General features: G+C 33.7%; 1 protein-coding gene across 1 annotated transcript in view; it reads right to left on the bottom strand.

Annotated features, from left to right (window-relative positions):
* Positions 1 to 9,309: 9,309 nt before the first annotated feature.
* Positions 9,310 to 22,186, bottom strand: part of LOC124540327 — a 54,726-nt gene continuing 41,849 nt past the window's right edge. Inside the window, exons 10-13 of the mRNA XM_047117815.1 lie at positions 21,777 to 21,950; positions 20,111 to 20,405; positions 13,263 to 13,406; positions 9,310 to 10,125 (exon numbers count right to left, since the gene is read on the bottom strand). Of these exons, the coding sequence (XP_046973771.1) occupies positions 10,037 to 10,125; positions 13,263 to 13,406; positions 20,111 to 20,405; positions 21,777 to 21,950 (702 nt within the window). The 3' untranslated portion in view covers positions 9,310 to 10,036. The remainder of the gene's footprint in view (positions 10,126 to 13,262; positions 13,407 to 20,110; positions 20,406 to 21,776; positions 21,951 to 22,186) is intronic.

The raw sequence follows: 22,186 nt of genomic DNA, 5'->3' as shown, positions 1-22,186 counted from the left end.
ATGCAACTTTTTAAAATTTATTTAAAAAAAAGTATCATTTAAAATCAATTTTTTTCTTCCGTTTTATAAGAACAATTAAACACTGGATATTTTGCAATGTTTAAATAATAATTATCTGTCCAAATTAAAAAATGCGAGACTAAAAACTAAACTATTTCAATAATTTTTTGATATTTTTCCTTAAAACTGCCTTTAGAACAAAAAAAGTCATACGACGCCGAAAAAATAAAACATCTAAATAATATTAGAACAAGTCCTTGTTATAGTAATGACGTTGCCATTTGTTAAAAAGACACAACAGAAACAAAAACTACAGCTACAATTATTTCGAGGAAGCCTTTGTTATATTCATTTTGAACCATTAAAATATATTCATATTGTATTTTTACTCTTATTTTTAACAAAAGGCACTTTCTGGCTGGCCAAGCGAACGTTTGCCAAGCGAGGCTCGTGATTTGCTGTAAACGCAACAGTTGACGGAACACTGCAGTCTGTATTATTTTAGAACGAAAACTGAATCACGTGGTCAAGGGAGTGACGTCATCTTTGAGACGTAATCAAAAAAGTCCATCGGTTGTCATGGTAACGAATCTGTTAATGAACGTCAATTGCATTCTTAATGAATTCTTAAGACTACCTCGATAGTCGAATGGAGTGTACACCGGTTTTCATGGGTACCTACCCCGCTCCGAGGTCCCGGGTTCGATGCCCTTCCGAATCGTTGTAGATTATCATTAGTTTTCTATGTTATTTTGGTTCTGGGTGTATGAGGTGCCGTCGCTACTTCTGATTTTCCATAACACAAGTGCTTTGGCTACTTACATTGGGATCAGAGTAATGTATGTGATGTTGTCTCATATTTATTTATTTATTTATTTATTATTTATTTAATGAATTCGATGATATATAATTGAAACTTAGTTAATCAGTGCCCGAAGATATTTATTTTAAAGCTTTAGTAAATATAAAAACAACAGCAGCCTGTAAATTACCAAAATCTCTTTTTTTATATTTTGTTTCCTTTTTTATGTTTTCTCTTTGTAGATTACTTAGTGTTTTTTATATACTAAACATTTCTTTCTTTCTTTTTACTTTAGTGGGTAACTGAATGCGTTATTCCCGTGATAAATTGTCCCACGTCGATTAATGAATGATGGAATCTTTGCATTCTATATTCAAATGGCTTACATACTCTCTTGTATTATGAAAAAAGTCTTTTGGATTACTGAATGAGTGACTGTGTGAATGATAATAGGTTCAAAAGACGTGAGATATTAGTGATGTTTTTAGTGAGTTAAGAGATGAATTTTGAAAATCCTGTGCATAATTTCTTACTACATTAGGATAGGATAGGATTAGATTAGGATAAGGGAATTTTTTTTTAATTATTATTATGATTACTTAAAAAAAATATGGTAGCTTTCAAGACATTCTTGCAGTCCTAACAGTCAGGGACAATAAATAAATAAATATGAGACAATATCACATACATTACTATGATCCCGATGTAAGGCTAAAGCACTTGTGTTATGGAAAATGAGAAGTAACGACGCTACCACAAATACCAAAGACAACATAGAAAACTAATGGTAATCTACATCGACTCGGCCGGGAATCGAACCCGGGACCTCGGAGTGGCGTACCCATGAAAACCGGTGTACACACTACTCGACCACGGGGGTCGTCGACAATGGTGGTGACCACCTACAATCAATCACATAAACGACAAAATATATATTACAACTATATGTTTTGATATTCTATAATTACAATAATATTAATAATAATAACAGACTCTCGGGTCTCCATTAAGGAGTAATCACTGTTACAATAACTTGATTTACACGCTTAACACAATCACCTTATAATAATAACGTAACGTATAAATAAACAGACAATATAATACCTTAAATTGCTTTACACTATATATATAAAACATCAATTAAGGTTTAATTATATAATGACTAAGATTAAGAAACCCAAGAGTTACAGCTGATCTTTGGTCAATGAAATAGACAGCCTGTTGATATCCTAATGAGAACGCATGCATCTTAACCGATGATTGCGGGTTCAAACCCAGGCAAGCACCGCTGATTCATGTGCTTCATTTCTCTTTATAATTCATCTCGTGCTCAGCGATGAAGGAAAACGTGATGAAACCTGCATGTGTCTAATTTCATCGAAATTCTGCCACATGTGCATTCCACCAACCCGCATTGGAACAGCCTGGTGGAATATGTTCCAAACCCTCTCCTTAATGAAAGAGGAGGCCTTAGCCCAGGAGTGGGTCATTTACAGGCTGTTACTTTACTACTTACTACATTAAGATTCCGAAGCGGAAACTATTTAAATAAAAATAATTTACATAAATATTACTTAATTATACACAAAAACTAATGTATCACATCGTCCATTAGTAATTAATATATAAAATCCGTTTTCACTAGACGCACTACGAGGACATAAGTTTTTAATATTTGTGAAATAAAACAGCATTTTAAAAATTTAAAAATAAATCAGAGAAACTTTCCTTTATAAGTTAGCTCTACAACATGAATTGTTTAAATAAGGCGTGCAGCGTCTTAGAAGCGCTTTACTACTTGTCATCCCTTCCTGCAAGGGCTTATCACTTCTCCGAAAACAATGTATATTTCAATGGTAAAACTACTAAACATAAACAAATCTCTGATATATTCCATATGATTTGCTAAATTAATAAATAAATATTGGACATCACATACCTGACTCTGATCCCAATGTAAGTAGCTAAAGATCTTGTGCTATGGAAAATCAGAAGTAACGACGGCACCACAAACACACAGATCCAAGACAACATAGAAAACTTATAAAATTTTTCTACTTCGACTCGTCCAGGAATCCAACCCGGGATCCTGAAGTGGCGTACCCATACAAATTAGTGTACACACTACACGTCCAAGGAGGTCCTCAGATGTAAGGTAATAGGTTCGCTAAATTGTGTTACAAATGATTTTTCATTACTATGTATTTATTTACCTAACTTAACCTGCTTTATGAGCACAAAATTTATATAACTTGACATATGTACCATGGCACCCTTATTATACCTTCTCGTGGGTGTATTAAGAAATGCCTAGTCTATGTTCCTACCCGGGCCTCAATCTAGCTCCATATCAAATCTCATTCAAGAGTCTACAGAAAGACCTTGACACTTATAATAGATACAATAATAACCAGTTACTTGTCCAGTAATAACTTCACTAACATTTAAAATGCCATCGTTTAACATAAACCATAGATTAAATAAAAAGATTATGTCGACAAATGGTGTGCAGTCAAGGTCAAAATAGGTTATATCTTATAAAGATAGGCGCACACCGAGGCGGGCCGCAACGCATAACAAAAATGCTCCTGAATCAGTTTCATATATTTTATATGGGCTATCGCACACCTCAGGCTGGCCGCAACGGGCCGCATCGCAACGCATTGGCGCATCGCTAGCCAGGCGTATTTTTGCGGCGATGTTATGCGTTGCAATGCGGCCCGTCTCAGTGTGCGTTAGCAGACGCATCAACTAGACGGCTGAATGAGTGCTGTTCGCGAATTACTATAATTAATTATTAAAAATAATTAATAAAACAGAAACCGAATCATCAACAATATTTATTATATTATATACAGGTATTTTTTATAGTACTAAAGTTTAGTATTTTCTTTAGTAGAACAGTACAAGGAATTGTACGACCTACAACATCCCAAATATGTTGATGTACACATAAGTAATAATATGGGAAGAGATAGACGGAATAATAAAAAAACATATTGAATAAAAAAAGCTCTTCGTCAGAACTGTCCATCTTCTTAGATTGCCAAAACCTGACTGATTGTAAGATATTGGATTGCCGTGCGGACCGATGCGGCTGGTATATGCTTTGGCGCAATTTTGCAATGCGATGCGTTGAGGCCCGCCGCGGCTATAGTTTGCGCGAGCCTTAACTACTCCTGCCATAAATTAACGATGAATGAAAGCAACGCCTATTTGCAGTCAAAACGTACAACACAACTTAGATGTAGCAACGGCAAATTAAATAAAACCGATTACTCCCGATTTATACAACCAATAGAAATAGATCCCTATCGCGCCATTCGATTATTAGTCGCTGTTCTCGCCTCATTTCGACCCGAGAAAGCAAGTGCATGTAAATCGACGTGTCAAATTGAGGAATAGGCGTCGAAAACTCTTGAGGTACCATTTTTTAATACTACTTCCTATGGTAACTCGTTTTCCGTTGTTGCCGCTCGCCTATGGAACTCTCTTCCCGATAATATTTTCTATAATAATGTTACAATAAGTTCGTTTAAAATCAGAGTCAAGCAACACTTTCTTTCCACTTAAGTTTAATTTATTTTATATGTATGTATTTATATATATATACATATTTTTTTTGTATCTATGTACGTTGAATGTATATATATGTATATAATAATAATATATATATATATATATATGTGTATATGTATATATATAGGTATATATTAATGTATTTATTTGTATTTAGTGTGTAATATATTAATTTATCGTTAAGTCTACTTGAATTTTATAATATAAAACTAATTGATATTGTACCTACACCATAAATCTGTACTACAAATAATCTCCACTAGATTCAGGGTTTCTGGAAGAGATCTCTTGTTAGAGATAAGTTATCCCTATGTACACATTTTTCATGTATATAATTCTCTGTATATTCTGTTGGTACATAAATAAAATAAAAAAAAAAAAAATTGAGGAATATATTAGGTCATATGATATTACAAGATTTTACCTTTGTGTAAAGATCATATTCAAATAAGAAATAAATATTGATAATTTGGAATAGCGTACTCAATTCGGATGTGATCGGTTTTAATTTCGCCGATGCTACGTCTAAGTTGTGTCGTATTATACCCGTATAGTTTCGACCGAATTGAAACTTAGTAGATATTGTTCGCGCTATCGTGAATGTTTTTGACATAACATACAATACGGAAATGCTAATGAACATTGGTTCATAAACAAAATTAAAGAGTACGAGCATGCGGGTGATAGCTAATAAAGAAGTATTTATGAAATAGACTAGCGACCCGCCCCGGCTACGCACGTGTGCAATACTGATACTAAATATACTACAGAATTTGTTTATTTACAACATCACATTAGACATTTCTTAAGTGATCAGTGTCTGTTAACGATATTGTTTATGTATAGACAAAAACCTTCCTCTCGAATCACTCTATCTATTAAAAAAAACCGCATCAAAATCCGTTGCGTTGTTTTAAAAATTTAAGCTTACATAAGTAAGGATATAGGGACAGAGAAAGCGACTTTGTCTTATATATACTATGCAGTGATAAAGGACATTTGTAACATTTATTCGAACTTTTTTAAGATACATTAAGAAACGATATGACCCAGTGGTTAAAGCATTAGGCAAGTATCACTAAATTTTCATGTGCTTAATTTGCGTTTATAATTAAGATCAAGATCTGCAGTGAAGAAAAAACATTGTAAGAAAATGCATTTGTCTAATTTCAATAAAAAATCACACATGTGAATTAACTAGCTCGCATTGGAGCAGCATGATGGAATATGCTCCTAACCTTCTCCTCAAAGGGAGAAGAGGCCTTAGCTCATTAGTGGTAAATTTACAGGCTGTTATTACTAGAAAAACAACATTAAAACGTGTGTCTGATTGTGAGTAGTATTCGATTTTAGAGATTTAAGTAGTATGTAATATAGAACTGAGATGGCTCAGTGGCTAGAACTCGTACATCTTAAGCGATGATTGCGGGTTTAAATCCAGGCAAGGCAGGCAATATATGTGCTTAATTTGTGTTTATAATTCATCTTGTGCTCGGCGGCGGAAAACATCGTAAGGGAAACCTGCATATGTCTAATTTCATTGAAATTCTGCCACTGGAATATGTTCCAAACCCTCTTCTTAATGGAAGAGGGGGCCTTATCCCAGCTGTGGAAAATTTGCAGGCTGTTACTTTACTAAGTAGTATTTGTAATGTTGTTTATGTACATTATGTAATATTGTATCGCCCCATTGGTTTAGTGGTTAGAATGCTGCAGATCCCGAGATACGCTTACATGTTTTTTAAACGCATTAAAAATAAATGAATGCAGTATTGTAAGGACATGTACAAAGTAAGAAGAGCTTCGTCAATTTTCAAACTCATTCCTTTATCAAGTCTTAAGCTCTTAGGACCTTTTTAATCTAAACATCACTGCGACGCAATATGTCATTCTCGATCGGTAAAGCAGATTATCGCTCATACTGAGCACGCGAAAATAGATCTTAAGGTGACGAACCTTTTCTTACCCCGACTATACCTTCTACTGCCTCACTAGCTTCGAATTGGATTCCAAGTAGAAAATATAATGTACATTCCTTCACGAGATAACATGCCTTGCCTTGAAGTGGTCTAATAATATTGATTTAGTTTTGGAAATAAAACAAATAATTATAAATTTACTTAAATTTATTATTAAATTAATTACAAATTTAACAAGACGTATAAATTAGATTACGCTAGTATCCACACTATTTACAATGTTAATTATTACATTTGAAAAATATTTCATAAAATTCGCTTATAATTATTAAGATAAAATGTGACCAGGATATTATATTTATATTACAATAAATTATTTGTATAAATAATTTTGAATAACACGCTGGCAACATTGTTTTGGTTCGAATGACGTCAAGGGTTAGTAGTGCGCAATTCCAATCGTTTCAAATGAAAATTAAGATACGTTAACATCTTTGCGATAGCAAATAAAGCTACGGTTAGACTTACGTTGAATCGAGACGACGATAGTATTTAACTTAAATGTTATGAGTGCGATGAAATTTAGTAATTTAATATATAAAGAATATGTAATCTAGTCGCAGCTGTTAGTTCAAAAGGCCGTATGAAAAATTGCTTTAAATTAGTGTCATATAAATAATTATGTCTTTATATTCAGATGTTTCTTATGCTGTTTCTATGATGGCTTAAAAATTCCGCATATGATTTTTGAGGATTTAAATGTTGTTTTTTTTCTCACGACCTCTTCGACCAACAGTTGCGTAGAAAAAAAATTAAACAATATAATCATATCGTTAATTTCAATCCAATCATTATAAACATATCTTTATTAATTTATTTATTATAATTTTAGAATTTCTTTGACAAAACAACATACTGATTAATTATATACATAAACAAATGATATAATTGAACACGACTTTAATCATACAATTATAAGCTTTATTCACAATATAAAATTAAAAAAAAAACTGTCATTAATACGTCAAATGAAATGACTACTATTGCCCGCCAAATTAAAATATTACATGTATCTTTTTAATGATTAATTTTGTTTTTAATACTGGCAACAAGAAACCGAAAATTATCTGTCTTACACTAATTTATGTCCATACATATAGATAACTTATTCCAACTTTGTACGGGCATAAAGCACTTTGAAAACATAAAACACAGCAGTGCCATTTTTCTAATAATCCTTCATTACAATATGCTTACATTAAAATATACATATGTTCCAATAGAGTAATATAGCTTTTTAACCTCAGTAAATCTGTGCGTTGATAGTCAGTCAGGAAAGGCATGTTCTAAAATAATGTTCAAATAAGTTTTCCCTTCAAATCTTGTAAGTTGTAACTTTGAGGTCCTTGACGTACCTCGCCCCAATCTTGGCCATTTGCAAACTTATCTGATTACCCAATTACGCCTGATAATACCGAAATGGGCCGAAAGTTGCCGAGTCGCCGTTATGACTTCCGACGCCGACCAAAAGTGTTTCAAAGGAAATATTTTCATTTCGACTTAAACTTGATTGGAGTAAAGATCTGTCACTTGTATCATGGCTCGTATTGTTTAGTGTCACCTGAATTTAATGTAATTTCTTTTTGAATAAACATTAAAACCTTTTTTTTAATGCCTAATGTAAAATGAAGGACAAGCACGACCCTCAGTAATGAAGCATACGAAAAAGAAGAATGTAAAATGTAAACGCATGTAGTGAACACCGTACATAAATTTATTTCCTAGTTTTTCTGAATAATTTGTAAATGTCGATGTTATTTTGAAAATCTTTAATCTATAAATAAATAAATGAAATAGCGTTTGTTGGCAATATTTTTTTTAGAATATAACACTTGACAGATGTGAGCTGTTTTTTGGTCTTAGAAAAACCAAATTAGATTATACATAAAACTTGTAAGCATCTAGCGCGTTGCGGTATATATACATATTACTTGATATTTGTAAGACTGTTAGTTTTTAATTAATTAACCCAAATTGTTGACGTATCTCATAAAATCATATAGAAATTTTAAAATTACTTACATAAAAAAACATACTTAATAAATTACATAACATAATAAATAGTTTTAATGATAATAAATATTACTTACATCATAACTAAATTATACAGTTTTTTGACACATGTAAAGAAAATACTGGCAAATAAGAAAATTACATAAGACTCGGTCTTACAGTGTAATTGCTCAATTTAAAAGTCATAACACATTCTTTAATTATTTAGTACATAAACATTCAAAAATAGAACGATAAGAGTCTAAAAAAGGTCACTGACCTCACAAGTGTTAATTATAAATAATTTAATTTATCGAAAAAAGAAGACATAAAAACATCATTACATACATAAAACTTGCACTTAAATTTGACCTTGAAATATTTCTTTAAAATTATAATGATTCAAATCGAGTCAAGCGCTTCAAAGCGCTGCTGTTTTATAACACAGTTAGACGCAAATAAATTTATCGAAGATTAGTGCTTTTTGGTACAACTCACTTCTCACAGGTGAAATGTTTACATTGATACAGTATTTTGACGCTTGTAACATCTAAACGCTATATTTATTATTGCCAATGTTGCATATCACTATGACATTCCACAATCGTGTTCTCCGGTGACTTTCGAGTTTATTTATACAGAATATCTCTACAATTACAATTAATCACTATAGACAAACTTTGATGAAACAATTGGTACTCCTTTCAAAGTAATGTAAGCATCCATTGCAAGTCCATTTCAAATGAAGTTAGGACGTAATTTCGAGTATGGTAACATTTAAATCAATACAATTAACTTTAAGACTAGGTAGGTCAGTATAAAATGTTGAACTATACTGTATACTAGCTGTGCCCGTGATCTTGTACGCGTTTGAATTTACCAAAAAAAATTATAGCCCAATTTACTTCATATTATATCAAGTTATCTGCCAGTGAAAGTCCTAAGAGATTAGCCGGAACAAACAGACAGACAGACCGACAAAAATTGTAAAAAATGTTGTGTATACATATGCATTGAGTTAAAAGAGCTATTTCAATATTACAAACAGACACTCCAATTTTATTACATGTATAGATAAATTCACGACATGGTCACAGCTGAGTAGATGACAGTTTGTAAAATCAAAAAGCTGATATATTCTATCTGTGACGTCACTGATCAGTAAAAACTTTTTGATTGTTTTTATAAAGGATTATTAGTGTCACCCTTGTTGACAACATAGTTGGTTAGAGGGCACCAGCGCGATGATCGAATGTAAAACTTCACTCTTAATTAACAAAAGCGTAATCTTAATTACAACTATACTACATCTTCGTTATCTAGGATACTCGATGTCCGCCTTAACTATGAACTTCCTACTTCTAGAAGGCGAGTCGTCGACACCGTAGAAGCACACGCTTCTATGGGGGTACACCTTCTTAATATCTACAGACGAACCCACGTTCCTTGGCAGTGTTTTCGCTTTTAAATCACTTTTCAAACAGTAGTCATAAAACAACTTGGGGCCCTCAGCGAAATGCTGACTGTAGTACCCTTCACAGTTTTCGAATGACACGCTCTTCGATAAATTATCGTAACAGGAATGAGGCTGGTAGGAACCTTCGGGGCAAGTTCTCGGTTCCCTAGGGGCCTCGTAGGGGCAAGGGGGAGTCGGGGCCCATGGAGGGAGCCCCGAAGGTCATCCTCAGCGAATCGGCTTGGAGACGATGATGACGTCGGGTGCGGATCGGGTTGTCTCGGTACTCATCGGTCGGCGGTCCGGGAATTTCTTTTCTGTTTAAACATAGAAAATATTAAAATCTTGAATTTTATTGATTTATGCATTTATAAATAAATTGAATTGCTTAGGCTTAATAAACATACAATAATTAAGTTACAGTTATTTATATAAAAAAACGACACAAGATATATCATTATGGCTAGTGAACATAATCTCACGCTTGGGAAATAAATCGTGGTTTAACTTCAGGGGTTAGGAGATATTTTGGAATATAATTTTATCAGATTAACTCATACTTTATAACTAATATATGTAAATTTTAATTTTCTTTTTTTTTTAAATTATCTAGACCCTAATTTTATTTATTATATCATTTAGTTTTAATTTGATTTTATATTTGTTCATATGGTTTTTATTTTCAAAGGTCGAAGACCTCCGTGGTCGAGTGGTGTTTACACCGGTTTTTATGGGTACGCCACTCCGAGGTCCTGGGTTCGATTCCCAGCTGAGACGATGTAGATTATCATTGTTTAACTATGTTGTCTTGGATCTGGGTGTATGTGGTACCGTCGTTACTTCTGATTTTCAATAACACAAGTGCTTTAGCTACTTACATTGGGATCAGAGTAATGCATGTGATGTTGTCTCATATAAATTAAAAAAAAAAATTATTTACACTATAAAGTGTTTAGTGATAAGTCGATGTAACTTTTACATCTTACTTTTAAATAAAATAAAATTCTCCCTAATGGTTTTCTATAACACACTTACTACAATATTGTTAAATTTATTATCAATCATTTCAGTATAAACGTAAATTCCCAAGTTTCGGATTCCAAACCAATAATCTGATCCCGAGGCAAAATATTCGCTTCTATAATCAGAATCTGGAGTATAAATTTGAACTTTGCCAATTAATAAATTTAAATTGAACAAGATAATATATATTGAACTATTTAATTTGTAAAAGAGTAACTACTGAGTTATTTCCGTCTTCCGTTTAAAACTACTTTCCGAAGCTGTGGGGGGTAATTTCATTTCATTTAGCTGAATGTAATTTGACTATCAATCATCAGTCTTGCATCTATATTGAACTATTTACAAAAAAAAAAAATACTAAATGATATACCTATACCTTCCTTATGAATCGCTCTGCCTATTAACGAAAGCCGCATTAAAATCCGTTCAGTAGTTTTAGAGTTTATCGCGAACATACAGATATAGATAGAGGTATTTGAGTGGAGTGAAGTTGAATTATGGTATCGCTGGACCTAATGTATGTATGTAATCTAGCTTTGGGAATTAAGAAGTCCGTTGTGCCTTTAGTTACACTGGCTCACCCTTCAAACCAGAACCAACTATTCTAAGTATTGCCGGTTGGTGATGGAGTATATGATGAATGGTTCCACCACCCAAACGAGCTTACCCTACCACCAAGTAAAGATTTAAAAAATATTTCGAGACCATATTTGACGACCTCCGTGAGTAGTGTGAACACCGGTTTTTATATGTACAGTCGAGGTAAGAAAGGTCCGTCACCTTAAGATCTATATTCGTGTGCTCAGGATGAGCGATAATCTGCTATACCGATCGAGAATGACATATTGCGTCGCAATGATTTTATGTTTAGAATCAAAAGGTACTAACAGCTTAAGACGAGATAAAGACTGTACATCAATACGAGGTCCCGGGTTCGATCCCCGGCCGAGTCGATGTAGAAAAAGTTCATTACTTGTCTATGTTGTTTTGGCTCTGGGTGTTTTTGGTACCGTCGTTACTTCTGATTTCCCATTACACCAATGCCCAATCTTACATTGGGATCAGAATAATGTATGTGATGTTGCCCATTTTTTTCCCTTAGAATATTCGTAATGATTCACCCCATCTGTATTCCATTTTTATCTATTTGACTAACCTTAATAGTTTTAACCGTATACTAGACAAAGCCGGTTCTATGAAGTGAAAGAATTAAAAAAAAGTCTTCGAAATGTTATCAAGTCTCGGCGAAGCGTTATGTTATCTCGTAGGTTAAGGTCAGATAAGTTATATAGAACCTCCTCGATAAAACTTGTCGAGGCTTGAACTTTGAGGGGTCGTGACGATTTTTATTTTTCCACTTCTAAGTTTTCTAAGGGTTTTTCTTTTATACATTTTTGGATATACAATCTATTTTTTATATTTCTTTAATACTTTCAATATATGCCAAGATTTCTCATAAAAAAAAATGTCATGATATTTGACAGATTCCAATAACCGAGTTTTACCCATTTGGGTAGTTACCAGTTAAGAACCTAAGTCTTAACAATGAATCGTGAATACAAAATGGACACATATTGATGTGTGAAATGTGAGAAAATATTTAAGAAATGTTACGTTAACATTTCTTAAATATTTTCTTGGCGGTGGGACTCTGGGCAAGCCCATTTGAATACGAACCAGTTCGTCAGATATTTTAGTGACAAATATCTGTATGGTCTAAATCTGGTTTGGAGGACGAATGAAAGTGTGTAACTACAGGCACATGAGATATCAAAACTGAACTCCCAAGGTTATTACGATTGGTTAATGTTCCTTATAGCGACAATGTCTATCAGCACTGGTTACCATTTACAAGCAGGTGTCCCATTTGCTGGTCTGCTTGACTAGAAAAAAATTACGTGGACGATAATCTCTTGATTAATAGAACAGCCAGTATGAGTTGCACTGAGTGTTGTTGTTATTTTTCTGAATTCCACATTTACAAAACAAACAACAACAGCCTGTCATTTCCCACTGCTGGGCTAAGGCCTCCTCTCCCTTTGAGGAGAAGGTTTGGAACTTATTCCATCACGCTGTTTCAATGCGGGTTGGTGGAATGCGTATGTGGCAGAACTTCTATGAAATTAGACACATGTAGGTTTTCTCACGATGTTTTCCTTCACCGCCGAGCACGCCGAGCACATGAAATTCATCGGTGCTCGCTGGATTTGAACCCGCAATTATCGGCTAAAGTGCACCCATTCTAACCACTGGGCCATCTCGGCTCTCTTCCAGATTTAAAACGACATAATTTTGAAAACTGTTGAATTCTGACACTGGTGATTATTTTCTTGACAATCAATAAGTAACTAATGCTTCTGAATTGAATAAAGACTTTTGACTGGGACTTTTAAGTTGGATATATTACGTTATAAAAGTAAGGTTAACTCACGAGGTTTCTCTTCTTGCTCGGTAGCCTGTCTCAGTAATTCTATGGTGATCTGGGACGTGTTGGTCTGGGGTGGTGACGGCCTGACGATGGTCGCGCCGGAGTACCCAAAAGTGGAGAAACCTCGACTGTTTGTTGTGCCTGAACCTAAAATGATAATTTTGTATCAATTTTAAAACTTCAACAGCTAAATAGCTCAAGTACCACTTAGCGATGTAAAATGTCATAAGATTCTGGTTTCTTTGAGTATAGTCGTCCCCACTCGTAACTAAAGCTTTAAGCTTCAATTGAGGGGTAAATGAAATAGGGGCCAGTATTAGTACCTCCTTATAATGAGGTAAAAAGACTAAGGTTTGCTAATTGGTGGTAAAATATGCTGATGTTTTTTTCCTAATAAACAAAGTTGTTTTAATTTTCCAGCAACATTGTGTTTTATTTTTTTTCTAAAGTTTTTTATATATTTAAAAGTATTTTACCAAGCCAGACTAGACTAGCACGAGTCCCTACCACCAATTAAATAAAATGATTCAAAAGACGGTTTATAAATCTTTTCACAACGTATTAGTATACGAATTCATCTTCGTTTTCCGTGTCATTAAATATTCATAAACGAAAATCCTGTTTTTAATGGAGCAATTTTTTATCGAGATCTATTGGCTTGCTTATTTTATTTCTGATTTAGGTATTTATTAATTTGTTTTGTTTAATTATAAATTGTTTTATCAACGATAAATTTGATGTTAACACCTGCAGGCATCCCGTGATGGCCAATTTTTTTTTCTTATTAAATATTTAATATTATAAATGGGATAATAACTGTCCATCTGTGTCTATCTGTAGCTGTTTCGGCCACTGAACCGAATTCGATAAAATTTGGTATCAAACAAGTTTAAATGCCAGTGAAGGATAAGGATACCTTTGTGTGCTTAACTCATAACAATAATCCCCTTAATAGAGTGGGAAACAAAAAATCGTTTTTTAAATATTTATACGCCAAAAAAATGAGTTACTGACATTTGTTTTATTAGAATCATAAAAAAAACAATTAATTGTCGAAAGTAATGTCAAAATAATAGACATCAGTTCGCATTGATATATAATTTGAAATTAGTTAATATTATCAAAATATACTCTATTCAAATGTTGAAAAACAATAACCACTAAGTTACTAGCCGGTTCTTTTGAGTAGAATCTGCTTTCGAACTGAAACTTCACTCAATATACTTGTTACATTTAACATTGATTTGATTCAACAGTGCTTGTAAAAGCCTACTTGAATAAAGTATATCTCTCGTTAATTTTGTCATGAGAGCTGAGATGACCCACTTAACCGATGATTGCGGGTTCAAACCCAGGAAAGCACCACTATATATGTGTGCTTAATTTGTGTTCATAATTCATCTCGAGCTCGGCGGTGAAGGAAAACATCGTGAGGAAACCGTCAATGTGTCCGAAATGTGTCTAATTTCACGGAAATTCTGCCACATGTGCATTCCACCAACCCGCATTGGAACAGTGTGGTGGAATATATTCCAAACCCTCTCCTTAATGGAAGAGGAGGCCTTATCTCAGCAGTGGGAAATGTACAGACTGTTACTTTTAATTTTATCTTCAGTTCCGATATCATTATTTTATAATATTAGTACATATGTAGTTCATTAATTAGAGTGTCATTATATGATAAATATAATGTTATTTAGTATAAATAGATTATTTATAAAGTATTTTATTTATATGTGGCAAACAACAAATACAATCCTGAAAGCTATCATTAATAATTTAGTATAAATTTGTAATATAAAGTGCTATTAATAATTTCCATTCATATTTACGACTATTGTACATTTCAAATCGACACTAAATAAATAACAATGAATTTCAAATTTCATATTTAGATTGTATTCGTGTTTATTTGATAATTTCCATCTATACCTATAATAAATTTGGAGTGTCTGTTTGTAATATTAAAATAACCGCTTTTTACTAAATGCATATATACCATATGTTTACACGGTACATATACCAAAATAACTTTTTTTTTAATTTTTTTTAATACGAGACAACATCACATACATTACTCTGATCCCAATGTATGTAGCTAAAGCACTTGTGTTATGGAAAATCAGAAGTAACGACGGTACCCTAAACACCCAGACCTAGACATAGAAAATTAAGGATAATCGAACCCGGGACATCGCAGAGGCGTACCCATGAAAACCGGTGTACACACCACTCGACCACGGAGGTCGTCATACATAATACATATAACACTCTATTTATTATCTGTTTGTCTGTCTGTTTGTTCCGGCTGATCTCTAGAACGGCTGGACCGTTTTTGACCGGACTTTCGTAAGAAAGTAAGTTTATATAATAGGGATTATCTTACGTTACAACAATAAAGTTTTAGTTAAATCCAAATGCGCACGTAGTAGCGGGCATAGCTACTATCTACATTATATGTATATGTAAGCAAGTTCAACCACCACATAAGGGCATAACCTACTTCTGTATACCTATACATATATATTGTATACCTATACAATGTATACCTATAGTGTCCCCTGAAACGCAGGCAAAGCCGCAAGGGAGAACTAGTTCACTGTTACGTAACAAAACTATTAGTTAAACATAAAAATCGTTAGTCGAATAACCGCGCTATGATATAGTTTATTTGTTCAAACTGTAACGATTAAACTAATCAGTGTAGTTTTCTATAAATTTCCCACTGCTGGACTAAGGCCTCTACGTTTGAGGTGTGGAGCATGTTCCATCACACTGCTCCAATACAGTTGGTAGATTCACATGGCAGAATTTCGTTGAAATTAGACACATGCAGGTTTCCTCAAAGCAAGATTTATTCATATTCATTACACATACACACCAAAATACAAGTTTTTTCTCTTTATAATATTAGTAAAGATTTTGACGACCTCCGTGGTCGAGTGATGTGTACACCGGTTTTAAAGGGTACGCCACTGTGAGGTCCCGGGGTTCGATTCCCGGCCGAGTCGATATAGATTATTATTAGTTTTCTATGTTATCTTGGGTCTGGGTGTCTGTGGTTCTGTCGTCACTTCTGATTTTCCATAACACAAGTACTTTAGCTACTTACATTGGGATCAGAGTATTGTATGTGATGTTGTCTCATATTTGTTTATTTATTTATTTTTCTAGTAATCAATGAATCGTCTAAGACAAATTATGTAACATAAAACTGAGCATTAGAAGTTACAAAATACTAATCTTATCCGAAGATAAAAAACGAAGTAAAATAATTCCGCTCCCCAGTTCTCCCTCGGGGCGAAGGAAAAATCGTCAGAAATGATCAAGTTTTATTAGTTCTTTCCCCTAAAGATCGTAAACTATAAGTTACAACAAAATGGGGCGTTAGAGTTGAGAACTGTTGACAGTTCGATCACGGTCATATCATATTGAATCTGGTTTACTTCGCAGTACTTATGTGTCAGCGTTAAAAAAATAGTGAGTCGAGATGGCCCAGTGGTTAGAACGCGTGCATCTTAACCGATGATTGCCGGTTCAAACCTAGGCAAGCACCGCTGATTCATGTGCTTAATTTGTCTTTATAATTCATCTCGTGCTCAGCGGTGAAGGAAAACATCGTGAGGAAACATGAATGTGACAAATTTCATAGAAATTCTGCCACATGTGTATTCCACCAACCTGCATTGGAACAGCGTGGTGGAATAAACCAAACCTTCTCCTCAAAAGCCTTTAGCCCAGCAGTGGGAATTTACAGGCTGTTGTTTTATTATCACGAGTATTTTAAAACATGTGTCAGAAGATCCATGCAATTCGATGTTTGAAAACATAAATAAAAAAAATTGTATCCCTTTTCAAAACAGGAGTGTTCTCAAATCGATGATATGACAATAACTGTTATAGTTATTACAAACTGTTACGTTGTATAATCGTCAATCTACTTTTAAGTAATTTTTTATTTCATTTAATTAGGAGGACTTTAAAAAATATGTTGAATGCGCAACTATTTTATTACTTTTTAGTGCATATTTATTTGTTTTAAAATAGTGTTTTGTCTGTAGTCGGTCGGTTGGACTTTTTGTAAACATTTTTATTTATTACAAATGACGATGATTTGAAGTATGAAATTTAGCATAATTGAAGTGCTAAAAGTCAATTTTATAGAATATACATTTTTCTTATGTAAATACCTATATCAAATTTAATCAAATTAATTTGTGAATAGTCCAATTTTGTTTCATATTTTATTACATATATAGAGAATACTAACAACTATTTTTAATTATGCTATTATTAACTCTTAATGTTTGTGTAGTTCTAGGTTAAGGATTAACAAGGAAATTAATTCTACTATTCTTGGCTTTAAAATTCAATTGAGCTTAGTATCTCAACCGTACCGATCAATCTCTTTCGTGTATTCTCCGTCCTACGTGACATCGGCGAAATAAGCTGTGCCCTGCCGGCACAACTGAAAGCCATTAAACTAAGAATTGAATTAAGAATATGCATTAAGGAAACGTTAAATTAAAACCATTTTGGTATAGCATATGGGCCACCTGACGGTAAATGATCACCATCACCCATAGACAATGACGCTGTAAGAAATATTAACTATTTCTTACATCGTCAATGCGCCACCAACCTTGGGAACTAAGATGCTATGTCCTTTTGCCTGTAGTTATACTGGCTCACTTACCCTTCAAACCGGAACACAACAATATTGCGTACTGTTGTTTAGCAGAATATCTTTGATTGGATTTATCATACTAATATAACTTACCAAGCCTTCTCTTTGATATAAAATATTTATAATATTATTTCCTTTAAAAGGCCTGTACATAATTATTTCCCTTAATAGAAACCTAATAATTGATGATTTTCAATACTTTTAAATTGTATCAAAGTTTATTGAGTTCTATAAAATACTTTTTAAGAGGATAATAAATGAAGGGTTTTTCTAAATCAATGCTTCATTGGTTTTCTTGTATACTTTAAATGCCATTTTTTAGGCTATTTAAAATGAGAATTTCTTTGATGTATTTGTTTTTATTCCGGACATCAGTATAATATATTATAAGAAACAGAAGTCGTTATTTATTAAAAAAAACAATCTAGCGACAAAATACGCTTATTTTATGGTTCATCAAAGTAAAGAATTCAACAATAACTTTTATTAAACTAGCTGACAATAATAACAATTAGCGAAATACTAATTATCTAACATACCGACAGCATGCCGACCGCCTAGCGCGAGATGATAAGTGGACTCTCTGATGGGGATCTCATCTGAATCGCACACCTTATATAGCCTGTAGCAGGTAGGATGGTGTGGTAGGGATGACACTTCTTACAATATATTATATTATTTGATTTCCATCCGTTCATTAATTCATCGAAAAGAAATGTCTGAATTCTTTTTAACAAGGACACAGAAATATCAGAGTAAATGAGGCATTTCAGATGCTATAACTTGGTGCAAGCCCGTCTGCGTAGGTTTTTCATTTTTCATGGTATAGGTTGGCGGACGACCATAAGGGCCACCTGATGGTAAGTGGTCACTATCACCCATAGACAATGACGCTGTAAGAAATATTAACTATTCCTTACATCATCAATGTGCCACCAACCTTGGGAACTAAGATGTTATGTCCCTTGAGCCTGTAGTTACACTGGCTCACTCACCCTTCAAACCGGAACACAATAATACTGAGTACTGTTATTTGGCGGTAGAATATCTGGTGAGGGATAGTACCTACCCAGACGGGCTTGCACAAAGCCATCAAGAAAAAGTACCACGCATTTATCAGATATTCTGCCAAACAACAGTACTTGGTACAGTATACACAACATATTTATGTTCCAAACCTTATCAAAGGGAGAGGAGGCCTCGACCCAGTAGTGGGATTACTGGCTGTTGTTTTTGTTGTTGTTGTCGAAATATTCTATAATAGCTGGACTCTGAATGAAGCTAGTCAAAACTGCCTACGTGTAGGCATAAACTTGAAATTCATTAGAATTAACTGAGTTGGCTATCATACAACTTAAGCATTACATACTTAGTTTTTACAACTTGAAAGCGTGTTAAAGTAACTTATCAAAGTATATAAGTTGTTATAGCAAGCACGCCATAAAGTGTAATAAATGAACGGGCTACTTCTGCTTTTAGGTTTAAAGTTTGTTTTACAACTTTCTTGAAAACTAAGTACTTTTAGTGCGTTTTCATCAACTTCAAATATTCAAGACGTTAATTATTAATTGTTTCCCATTTTGAATTTATGCACTTCGAAATTTGACGCTGGAGCTGATATTGAGTTAGTAAGTTTTGGATGTAATTTTGTGTTAGTGAAATTGGGGATAATTAATTAGACAAGTCTTAACTAAGATGATTTGTTCTTTCGTTGCATTAAATTTAAAGTTTAAGTTAGATCTTTTGAAGCATTCATTTCTGGTTAAATATTTCATTTGTATAAATTGCCTTTATTAAAAAAAAATTGATTTACTCTATGCTTCTGATAATGTGATCACAAATGAAATGAAAGTTCGAGCTACGCGTTTTATACGAATGTATGAACATCTTGTATAATAACAATAACTGTAAAATAAATACAAGAATATAGTTGTGTGTTTGTGTGTATGTTCATTGATTGTTGACAGATTAGATGGATATCACTTAAGTAATTGTCAAATGCGTTATCATACCTTTGATTAAGACACCGATATGTCACAGGCTGTATAAAGTTTATATAAAAGCCAAAATAGCAAAAATATTCATATAACATTTCAAGCAACATTTAAATCAATGGTACTTAAAGGTAATATAGCTTACATAGCAACATTAAATCAATTCTTACCATCTGAACTAACCGCTGGGTCAGTTTGGAAAAGACTTTCCCTAGTTTGACATCCAGATTCTTTAGTATCCGGCGCGCCGACTGACACGTCTCTTATTTGCTTCTTTTCCGAACTCTCTCTTTTACTCCTTATCGATTCTTCTTTCTTGCTCATGTCACTCTTCTTAGGTCTTCCATTGCGTTCAATCCTGACGTCTTCTGTCTCCACTGGTACTGAATCTACTTCTCTTCTCCACGGTTCTTCGTCCAGATCCAAGTGTGTTTCTTGGATGAAGTCCGAATCTATGCTGGTTGGCTGAAAAAAAGTAACATTTTAATACATTGATGTTGGTTTCTTAAAAAGTTGCAACCTTTCTGTTCTATACATTTTAGCACAGATTACATTTTAAGTAGTAAGTGTTGGTATAAAAATTTAAGTGAGAAAGTTCAAAATTAGAACGATCTCCCCAGCTCTAACTTATCTGAGACGCTATTAGGAAACGCATGTGTTCTCAGAAATCGTAAAACCCTCTTCGTCTAACAAAGACCAACAGACAATACACGACTATGAAATATTAATTACGTGTGGCATTGTAGATTTTTAAGCCGCAAATGGTTAATATTTCAAGAATATCTAGCAACATCTACAAGCATGCTATTTAGTACCATTCAAATCAAATCAAATCAAAATAAACATTATTCAAGTAGGCTTTTACAAACACTTTTGAATCGTCATTTTACAATTAAGTGAAGCTGCCACCGGTTCGGAAAGTAGATTCTACCGAGAAGAACCGGCAAGAAACTCAGTAGTTACTCTTTTTCAACATTTAAAAAATATAAAGTCATGTTAGTTAATACAATTATTTAAATTAATATATCCTGCTTGGAAGTCAACAGGTATTAACTCCACGCTTTTTTATCATCTATAAAATCTTGTATCGAATAACATGATTTTTCTACCAATGTATTTTTTACAAACGATTTGAATTTACGAAACAGCAAAGTTAAAAATGTCTGCTGAATTTTATAAGAAAAACGGATACCTTGCCCCAAGAAGAATTTATTGACATTGCGGAGTCGGAAACTTGGCCTTATAAGCTTATCCTCACTCCTAGTGCACATACAATGTTTATCACTGATTTTATCAAGGGATCAATGTTACTATGATTATACATAATATTGTTGTAATTCATTCATTCATCTACAAACACGTTGAGGAGACTCGTTAAAAGCTTCTTTTCCTTACTTATAGGACTGTGTAGAAGTCTGAATAGTATTTGTTCTTGTAAGACATTGTGCTCGTCTGAGTAGACTCCATCCAGTTTTTATTTTACAGTGGCTCACTAAGCCTTCAAACCGGAACACAACAATACCAAGTAGTGTTGTTTGGCAGTAGAATATCTGATGGTGGTTCCTACTCAGACGGGCTCGCTTAAAGCCAAGCACCAAGTAGTGACATACTCTACCGCCAAAGCGTTAGAAGTTTGAGTGTCTCGTGAAAATCGAATGCTATGGTGTGCCTACTTTAATACTGCTCTGAAATAAAATTCGTTCGATCACATCATGACGTCACATCTATTTTTAGTTTTTTAAACTTTACTGGGTCTAATAAGCCTCGTACTGATTATGGTAGTTATACGAGGTCTTAAGCGCCCCGCAAAAGAAAATATAAATATATAAAACTTACTCGTATTTTTTGCTGAGAAAACTTTCTCTGCTGTTTAAACATCTCATTCGTCTGGTTGTCCCTCTCTAGGCTGGCCCTCGGTTCGCTGTCACGCTGGAGCCGCTTCGCATCGAGGGTCAGACGACTGCTCACCATGCTGTCCAAGCGATCTTCACACGACTGACGGATGTGTTCCTGGCGAGACAAAGATAAAGTCTTTTTTAGTCTTGTGAAGAAGACATTTGTAGATAATGTCGAAATATCGAAATCCACCAACTTAAAACAAAAAACTTGGTAAATATGCCGTATCAAATAACTGTAATAAACATAAATTTACTAAAAATAGATTGACGTGTAATTTGATGGTAGAGAATATCACTTTAAGAATTTCGATAAAGAGTTTAAGCTCCACTAAATGGGACGCTAGGGGG

Source organism: Vanessa cardui, chromosome 24 (assembly GCF_905220365.1).
Source record: "Vanessa cardui chromosome 24, ilVanCard2.1, whole genome shotgun sequence".
In the NCBI taxonomy this organism is placed as follows: domain Eukaryota; kingdom Metazoa; phylum Arthropoda; class Insecta; order Lepidoptera; family Nymphalidae; genus Vanessa; species Vanessa cardui.
Note: the sequence above shows the minus strand (reverse complement) of the source record. Positions and strands in the feature narration are given on the sequence as shown.